This window comes from Saimiri boliviensis, chromosome 5, assembly GCF_048565385.1.
Source record: "Saimiri boliviensis isolate mSaiBol1 chromosome 5, mSaiBol1.pri, whole genome shotgun sequence".
Lineage (NCBI taxonomy): Eukaryota > Metazoa > Chordata > Mammalia > Primates > Cebidae > Saimiri > Saimiri boliviensis.
Window position 1 is genome coordinate 61347221 of NC_133453.1, and position 9924 is coordinate 61357144.

The window sequence follows — 9924 nt, forward strand, 5'->3', positions numbered from 1 at the left end:
TAAATATCTATCTCACTTATGAAACGCTTTTTTGATCTGTCTCATCTCTGTCTCATCTAGTATGTTTTACTTTTAATGTACTGAACTACAGGTTCTATATGCATTGGAGCAAATGGCATACTAAAACTTCTATGTACATTAATAAAGGAAAATTGATCAGGTTGCCTAGGTAATTTTCTAAATTATGTTTTTCTTCCAGGTGAGCCAGATCCCCCAAGGAAATTAGAGGTGACTGAAATGACAAAGAACAGTGCCACCTTAGCCTGGTTACCTCCCCTGCGTGATGGAGGTGCTAAAATCGATGGCTATATCATTAGTTACAGAGAAGAAGAGCAGCCTGCAGATCGCTGGACAGAGTACTCAGTGGTAAAAGATCTCAGCCTTGTCGTTACTGGCCTAAAGGAAGGAAAGAAATACAAATTTAGAGTAGCGGCAAGAAATGCTGTTGGAGTCAGTTTGCCAAGAGAAGCTGAAGGAGTATATGAAGCCAAAGAACAACTGTGTAAGTAGTCGTTGCTTCATTTATATCATGTGATAGGTTTATTAGAATTTCTTTTACATGTAGGAATATAGTTCTAGAAGTACTTGAAAAACAATAGAGAAGAGTGGCTTTCAAACACGCGGGTGGGCCAAGAACATGTAGTAAATAAACTTATACAAACACGGGAAATGGGGGAGGGGCGGGGGGGTGGGGAGGTGGGACGAGATAGCATGGGGAGAAATGACAGATACAGGTGAGGGGACGGAAGGCAGCAAAGCACACTGCCATGTGTGTACCTATGCAACAATCTTGCATGTTCATCACATGTACCCCAAAACCTAAAATGCAATAAAAAATAAATAAATAAATATAAAAAAAAAACTTATACAAACACATATAACTAAAAAACATTTCCTGAAATAATACACACCCACTGTCATGTGCACTCTTATGTTTTCTATCGTATTCTGTCTTTTAAAAAATATATTGGCTCTAATACAAGCATTAATTTGAACTCACATATTTAAGTTGTGGGTTGTAAGCCACAACTTAAACACCAGTAGAGTTCTCCACTAGAAGAAACTTAACCACCTCCCAAAAATTAAAATCTTTTAATTTTACTTTCAGTGCCACCAAAGATCCTTATGCCAGAGCAAATTACTATCAAAGCTGGGAAAAAACTCCGAATTGAAGCCCATGTGTATGGAAAGCCTTATCCCACCTGTAAATGGAGAAAAGGAGAAGATGAAGTTGTCACATCCAGCCACCTGGCAGTGCATAAAGCAGAGAGCTCTTCAATTCTGATCATAAAAGATGTGACTAGGAAAGACAGTGGCTACTACAACCTCACAGCAGAGAACAGTTCTGGGACAGACACTCAGAAAGTCAAAGTTATAGTCATGGGTAGGTTAAGTATTGGATAAAAGGTCATCTACATATGAAGCTCAGGAACATTTTACCAATCAGGTCTCAGTTCTTACATTTCTTTCCTCTTGGTTCATGCAGATGCCCCCGGCCCCCCTCAACCTCCATTTGACATTTCTGATATAGACGCCGATGCTTGCTCCCTGTCATGGCACATCCCTCTGGAGGATGGAGGCAGTAACATCACCAATTATATAGTGGAGAAGTGTGATGTAAGCCGAGGTGACTGGGTCACAGCTCTAGCTTCAGTCACAAAAACTTCCTGCAGGGTTGGGAAGCTGATCCCAGGCCAGGAGTACATCTTCCGGGTCCGTGCTGAAAACCGATTTGGCATTTCAGAGCCTCTCACATCTCCAAAGATGCTTGCAGAGTTCCCATTTGGTATGTTTTTGTGAAAAAGGAAAAAGGTTGTTCTAGTCTGTTAATTAATGTAGAAATTGACATTTTCTTTTTCTTCATCTCCAGGTGTTCCTAGTGAACCAAAGAATGCACGAGTCACCAAAGTCAACAAAGACTGTATTTTTGTTGCATGGGACAGGCCAGACAGTGATGGAGGGAGTCCCATTACTGGTTATCTGATTGAACGCAAGGAAAGAAACAGTTTGCTGTGGGTGAAAGCCAATGATACTCTTGTCCGGTCAACTGAATATCCTTGTGCTGGCCTAGTAGAAGGTCTTGAGTATTCATTCAGAATCTATGCCCTAAACAAAGCTGGATCCAGCCCACCCAGCAAACCCACAGAATATGTAACTGCAAGAATGCCAGTTGGTAAGTTTTGGGGTGTTGTTGTTGTTGTTGTTGTTTAGTATTATGGAGGCCCATTTAATCTTGGAGTCTAAGATTTGGACTCCAAGACAAAGACAGTAGTCGAGATCTGAAGATTACTACTTTCATTTAAGAATATGTTCTATCTCTTAAAATGAAAATACGTATTAAAAAAAAGAAAAGAACATAAAATTTTCCTTAAAGTATACATCAAGGACTCAAAAGTGCATACTAGTTGGACAGTTATTAAAATGGGTAACTGTCATCCTGTTGAGCTTGTTAGCTCCAGGGATGATAATGTGAAATATGGAAGTTTAAACTTCTGCTAGTAAGATAAATGGTGAGTCTACCTCTTTTTGTTTTAGATCCTCCTGGGAAACCTGAAGTTATTGATGTCACCAAGAGTACTGTATCTCTAATCTGGGCTCGTCCAAAGCATGATGGAGGCAGTAAAATTATTGGCTATTTCGTAGAAGCTTGCAAACTTCCTGGTGATAAATGGGTACGGTGCAATACTACACCTCACCAGATTCCCCAGGAAGAGTACACAGCTACTGGTCTAGAAGAGAATGCCCAGTATCAATTTAGAGCCATTGCCAGGACCGCAGTAAACATTAGCCCACCTTCTGAACCTTCTGATCCAGTGACTGTTCTTGCAGAAAATGGTAAGATTCTACTGAGTATTATAGGCAAAGATGTAACAGCATTCACGATGATCATTTTTCCTAATTAAAAACTAAATATACACCTAAGGAAAAAAGTAAAAATAAAATGATACTTTGTGTATAGACACAACCATTATGATTATGGAGAATCGTAATAACACACAAAACTAAAAAGCAGGATATATAATATGTGAGAACTATATAATTTCAATAGTTATTTGAGAGTGCAATTATTGTCTATTAAAAATAAAAATGAAATAACATTAAAATGCCACTCTTGAAAGAGGCAGCATATGAATTTCCCACTATTACAAATAAAGATTACATAATATAGCTTTGCATATAGTAAGTCCTTTCACTTATTTCGTTCCAGTCCCTCCCAGGATAGACCTGAGTGTGGCTATGAAATCTTTGCTTACTGTGAAAGCTGGAACTAATGTCTGCTTGGATGCTACTGTTTTTGGTAAACCAATGCCAACGGTTTCTTGGAAGAAAGATGGCACACTGCTAAAACCAGCAGAAGGCATAAAGATGGCCATGCAGCGGAATCTATGCACCTTGGAGCTATTCAGCGTGAACCGGAAGGACTCAGGAGACTATACCATTACTGCTGAAAATTCAAGTGGTTCTAAATCAGCCACCATTAAGCTTAAAGTGTTAGGTAATTAATATAAATCATTAGAATCACATATTTTACTTTAATGGGATGTAAATAGGATTTATAAAATAATGTGGGAGAAGAGATCCATATTCTGATGTATATTTCCTAAACATAGAATTATTCTTATCACAGAACCATGTTTTAGAGCTAAAAGAGCATTAGAAATCACATATTTCAATTACCCAATTTTACAAATGAAGAAATTACGATTCTAAAAAATTAAGTAATTTCCTAGGTCATATAGGAAATTAATTGACAATAGAAAGACTGCAGCCCAGGTCTCCAGACCTCTACTCTATATTCATTCCCCATTCCACATATTTTAGTGAAAGACTTCACTCTTCTTCCCTATTCTTTCAGATAAACCGGGTCCTCCAGCGTCTGTTAAAATAAACAAAATGTATTCAGATCGTGCAATGCTATCTTGGGAACCGCCTCTTGAAGATGGAGGCTCAGAAATCACCAACTATATTGTTGACAAACGTGAAACAAGCAGACCCAACTGGGCTCAGGTCTCTGCAACTGTGCCTATCACCAGCTGCAGCGTGGAGAAACTTATAGAGGGCCATGAGTATCAGTTCCGTATTTGTGCTGAAAATAAATACGGAGTAGGCGATCCAGTCTTCACCGAACCAGCAATTGCCAAAAACCCATATGGTAGGAACATTTCCTGGTGGTTATTTTACTTTTTAAATATTACCCTGTACCCTGAGAAATTAAAAATTAACTTTTCAATCAATTTCTGCAGACCCACCAGGACGCTGTGATCCTCCTGTTATTAGCAACATAACCAAAGATCACATGACAGTCAGCTGGAAGCCACCAGCAGATGATGGTGGCTCACCCATCACTGGCTATTTGCTTGAAAAGCGGGAAACCCAGGCAGTTAACTGGACTAAGGTCAACAGAAAACCTATCATAGAAAGAACATTAAAAGCAACAGGTCTTCAAGAAGGTACCGAATATGAGTTCCGTGTTACAGCTGTAAATAAAGCTGGACCAGGCAAACCCAGTGATGCATCCAAGGCCGCTTATGCTCGGGACCCTCAGTGTAAGTTTTCATGAGTGAGTTCCTTATCCTGTGTTAACAGCAGCATTAAACACCCAGGAAGGAGTTTTTAATGAAAATGTCCTATCATTATTTATTCTCAGATCCTCCTGGCCCACCAGCTTTCCCTAAAGTATATGATACAACTCGTAGCTCCGTGTGTCTATCTTGGGGCAAGCCAGCCTATGACGGCGGCAGCCCTATCATTGGTTATCTTGTTGAAGTAAAACGGGCTGACTCTGATAACTGGGTGAGGTGCAATTTACCACAGAATCTACAGAAAACCCGCTTTGAGGTTACTGGTCTGATGGAAGACACACAATATCAATTCCGTGTGTATGCCGTTAATAAGATTGGATACAGTGACCCCAGTGATGTGCCAGATAAACACTACCCCAAGGACATCTTAAGTAAGTATTACCAGGGGGAATATATAAGGCTTTTCTTATTAATCATATTCTAAGAGGCGGATTAGAACTCCCTTAAGTAGATTAGTTTATTTTTGGAGTACTTTTGAGGAGAGCTGGGTGGGTACTTCGCAGTATTGTAGATTAAGCAAATCAAATACAAATGATTTGCGGTTTTGAAAAGCTTTTCATGTATATAAGAATTTCACGTCTTCAAAAGACATGGAATGTGAGAATTTTATTGGAACATAAGAATTTTATTTTGAGAATAAAGAGGACTTTTAACTAAGTAGTGAGCTATTTATTATTCTTACGGTTTTTGTTTTCCAATCCACATCTCCCTAAGTATGTAACTGGTGGGCTCTCCATCTTAATATTCCTTCTTCCTATTTCTTCTATTTGCTTATTCTCCATGATAATTTCCCCTTTATTTGAATTACTTGATATTATATGTCACCCTCTATGTACTTTTCTTCTACCATGAAATAATAAAGAGAGCTAGAATATATGGCAGAATACTTTCATGCAATATAGAAAGGAAAAAACAAGAATGAAAGGGAGCCAAACATCAATTGTCTACTTTCCTTTAATATATGTAGTGTTTGAGGGTACATAAGACTCAGGAAAGAGGAGGTACAGATCCTCTGGGGAAAACCTGGTTAAACCTAAAGCATAGTGGAAAATGGAAAAATCAATAATTAGTACAGAATATAAAAATGGTTTTGAGGATGATATTAAGAAGGTTTTAAAGAACAAGAAATTGGCTCTAGAAAAAAAATGTATTTTAGGAGTGATAAGGCCAGTCCTTGGAAATACATTTGACTATTAAATTTTTATTTAATTTTCTTCACCCAAATTAAACAGTTCCACCTGAGGGAGAACTTGACGCGGACTTAAGGAAGACACTCATATTACGTGCTGGAGTTACTATGAGACTATATGTACCAGTAAAAGGACGCCCACCTCCAAAGATTACTTGGTCTAAACCAAATGTCAATCTAAGAGACAGGATTGGACTGGACATAAAGTCAACTGACTTTGACACTTTCTTGCGCTGTGAAAATGTGAACAAATATGATGCAGGAAAATATATCTTGACCCTGGAGAACAGCTGTGGTAAAAAGGAATATACCATTGTTGTAAAAGTGCTTGGTAAGTCTATTTCAAAAAAGAAACATATTTTTTTTAAATAGTTTAGGTATTTTTTATATCTTCATTTCTTATTCACCCACTATTTATCCAGATACTCCTGGGCCACCTGTCAATGTGACTGTTAAGGAAGTATCCAAAGACTCTGCTTATGTTACCTGGGAGCCTCCCATTATTGATGGTGGCAGCCCCATCATAAATTATGTGATACAAAAACGCGATGCAGAGAGGAAGTCCTGGTCGACAGTGACAACTGAGTGCTCCAAAACAAGCTTCAGAGTATCTAATTTGGAGGAGGGAAAATCCTACTTCTTCCGAGTGTTTGCCGAAAATGAGTATGGTATTGGTGATCCTGGTGAAACTCGTGATGCTGTCAAAGCTTCCCGTAAGCAAATGAGCCATCATCCCATCATTTTGAGTGACATCCTACCTTGGTTATCTGGGGCTTAGACTTATCATTTCTCCTTTGCTTTAGAAACTCCTGGACCAGTTGTGGACCTGAAAGTGACATCTATAACTAAGTCATCTTGTAGCATTGGCTGGAAAAAGCCTCATAGTGATGGTGGAAGTAGAATTACTGGATATGTAGTTGATTTCATGACTGAAGACAATAAATGGCAAAGAGTTATGAAGTCCTTAAGCCAAAAGTACTCCACAAAAGATTTGACTGAAGGGAAGGAATATACCTTCAGAGTGAGTGCTGAGAATGAAAATGGAGAAGGAACCCCAAGCGAAATCACTGTTGTGGCAAGGGATGATGTTGGTAAGTCTACCCACACGTCTTCATTTTTCTTTTATTGTCATCGAAAGTTCACTCTTGTGTTCTACTCACTAGCTTATCTAAAAATTTGTTAAAAGCTAGAATTATCTGAAAAAATTAATTGCCTGGCCTTAAAAGTAACAGTAATTTATCACTACTATTTTACAGTGGCTCCCGATCTTGACTTAAAGGATCTACCTGATTTGTGCTACTTGGCTAAAGAAAACAGCAACTTCCGTCTTAAGATCCCCATAAAAGGCAAGCCAGCTCCATCAGTCTCCTGGAAGAAGGGGGAAGATCCTCTAGCAACTGACACTAGAGTCAGTGTTGAATCATCTGCGGTTAACACGACTCTTATAGTATACGATTGCCAAAAATCTGATGCTGGAAAATACACAATCACACTAAAGAATGTTGCTGGCACGAAGGAAGGAACTATCTCCATAAAGGTTGTTGGCAAGCCTGGCATCCCCACTGGACCAATCAAATTTGATGAAGTCACAGCAGAAGCCATGACCTTAAAGTGGGGTCCTCCAAAGGATGACGGAGGTTCTGAAATCACCAACTATATCCTAGAGAAAAGGGATTCTGTGAATAACAAGTGGGTGACGTGTGCCTCAGCTGTCCAGAAAACCACCTTTAGGGTAACCAGACTTCATGAGGGCATGGAATATACCTTCAGGGTCAGTGCCGAAAATAAATATGGTGTAGGGGAAGGCCTTAAATCGGAGCCAATTGTTGCTAGACATCCATTTGGTAAGTGTCTTAAATTCAGAAGACATAAAGCAAAACGTGACTTTGAGAAGGCATCTTATTATAAATATTTCATTATCTATTTTTTTCTAGATGTGCCTGATGCTCCCCCACCTCCCAATATTGTGGATGTCAGACATGACTCAGTATCTCTAACTTGGACTGACCCCAGGAGAACAGGTGGCTCTCCAATTACAGGTATTTTGTTTGTTCTTATCCTACAGCTTTTACATCAAGGTTCCTCACAAATATTTCCCTGAGAACAGTTGAATGTGTGCTTATTGATAACACTATCTGTTTATACAGTCATATGTTTTTCTTTTAGTACACATGGTTAATGTTTAATTTTATTGAAAATCTCCTAATGTAATAGTTAATAAGGTCTTTCTTAATTATAACATCTATTTTGTAAGTTAAAATTGTTCACCTGAAAAGAAAACAATTATGCATATTCCAAGAGGAAAAGAATGGCACTATGCTTGGGTAATAAAAGTATAAATACTAGCCAGAATGATTACTTGTTCAATACATATGGATATATATAAATAATTTGGGCAACACATATATATTATAAAATCAAGCTGCATTTACACTTTGTATGTGAATTGATACATCCCTGGGTCTTTTGTAGGGTATCATCTCGAGTTCAAGGAAAGAAACAGCCTTATGTGGAAGAGAGCTAACAAGACTCCAATAAGGATGAGAGACTTTAAAGTGACAGGATTAACTGAAGGTCTTGAATATGAATTCCGAGTTATGGCAATCAATTTAGCAGGTGTTGGCAAGCCAAGCCTACCATCAGAGCCTGTCGTGGCACTGGACCCGATTGGTAAGTCATCATGTGAAGAAAAACCCAGGTGCATTTTCTGCATGAAGAAAACATTGGTATTTGTTTGACTGGTTTTGTTTTTACGTTTTAGATCCTCCTGGAAAACCTGAGGTTATTAATGTAACAAGGAATTCAGTGACTCTCATTTGGACTGAACCTAAATATGATGGTGGTCATAAGTTAACTGGATATATAGTGGAGAAGCGAGATCTGCCTTCTAAGTCTTGGATGAAAGCCAACCATGTTAATGTCCCAGAATGTGCCTTTACTGTAACTGACCTTGTTGAGGGTGGAAAATATGAATTCAGAATTAGAGCAAAGAATACAGCAGGTGCCATCAGTGCTCCATCAGAAAGTACGGGAACCATTATTTGCAAGGATGAATATGGTAGGTCCATTTTACTTTTTACATACTTTGTTTAAAAAAAAAAAGGCAAATGAAGCCTCCTTCCTTTTCTGATTAAAATGTATTTTTTTATTTGCAGAGGCACCAACAATTGTCCTTGATCCCACAATAAAAGATGGGCTAACAATTAAAGCAGGGGATACCATTGTTTTGAATGCCATTAGCATTCTTGGCAAACCCCTCCCAAAATCAAGTTGGTCCAAGGCAGGAAAAGACATTAGACCATCAGATATCACTCAGATAACTACAACCCCAACATCTTCCATGCTTACTATCAAGTATGCCACTAGAAAAGATGCTGGCGAATACACCATCACTGCTACCAATCCTTTTGGCACAAAGGAGGAACATGTGAAGGTAACAGTCCTTGATGTACCTGGTCCCCCAGGTCCTATTGAAATCAGTAATGTTTCTGCTGAAAAAGCAACACTTACGTGGACACCTCCCTTGGAAGATGGTGGCTCACCAATTAAGTCCTATATTCTTGAAAAGAGAGAAACCAGTCGACTTTTGTGGACAGTAGTTGCTGAAGATATTCAGTCTTGTAGGCATGTGGCAACCAAACTTATCCAAGGCAACGAGTACATCTTCCGGGTCTCAGCTGTAAACCACTATGGCAAAGGAGAACCTGTACAGTCTGAACCTGTCAAAATGGTAGACAGATTTGGTATGTAGAGCATGTGAGAGCACTGATATGGAAACATTTATAGCCAAGTTTAGGAAATCATGAATTTGTAATAAATTTCCTTGCTTTGCAGGTCCTCCCGGCCCTCCTGAAAAACCAGAGGTATCAAATGTCACTAAGAACACTGCCACCGTCAGTTGGAAAAGGCCAGCAGATGATGGTGGCAGCGAAATCACAGGATATCATGTAGAAAGGAGAGAAAAGAAAAGCCTGCGATGGGTGAGAGCAATAAAAACGCCAGTTTCCGATCTCAGATGCAAAGTAACAGGACTGCAAGAAGGAAGCACCTATGAATTCCGTGTCAGTGCAGAAAACAGAGCAGGAATTGGCCCACCCAGTGAGGCTTCAAATTCTGTTCTAATGAAAGACGCAGCATGTTAGTATTGGTCTT

At 39.0% G+C, this 9924-nt stretch overlaps 1 protein-coding gene across 1 annotated transcript in view; it reads left to right on the top strand.

Moving 5' to 3' along the window:
- The window catches only part of LOC101030681 (titin), a 271305-nt gene that overhangs the window by 210941 nt on the left and 50440 nt on the right, over window positions 1-9924 (top strand). Inside the window, 18 exon segments of the mRNA XM_074399411.1 lie at window positions 200-502; window positions 1109-1384; window positions 1487-1786; window positions 1871-2173; window positions 2536-2835; window positions 3209-3496; window positions 3857-4153; window positions 4245-4547; window positions 4649-4954; window positions 5816-6103; window positions 6195-6485; window positions 6576-6863; window positions 7029-7616; window positions 7707-7811; window positions 8245-8442; window positions 8534-8830; window positions 8928-9515; window positions 9607-9909. Of these exon segments, the coding sequence (XP_074255512.1) occupies window positions 200-502; window positions 1109-1384; window positions 1487-1786; window positions 1871-2173; window positions 2536-2835; window positions 3209-3496; window positions 3857-4153; window positions 4245-4547; window positions 4649-4954; window positions 5816-6103; window positions 6195-6485; window positions 6576-6863; window positions 7029-7616; window positions 7707-7811; window positions 8245-8442; window positions 8534-8830; window positions 8928-9515; window positions 9607-9909 (5622 nt within the window).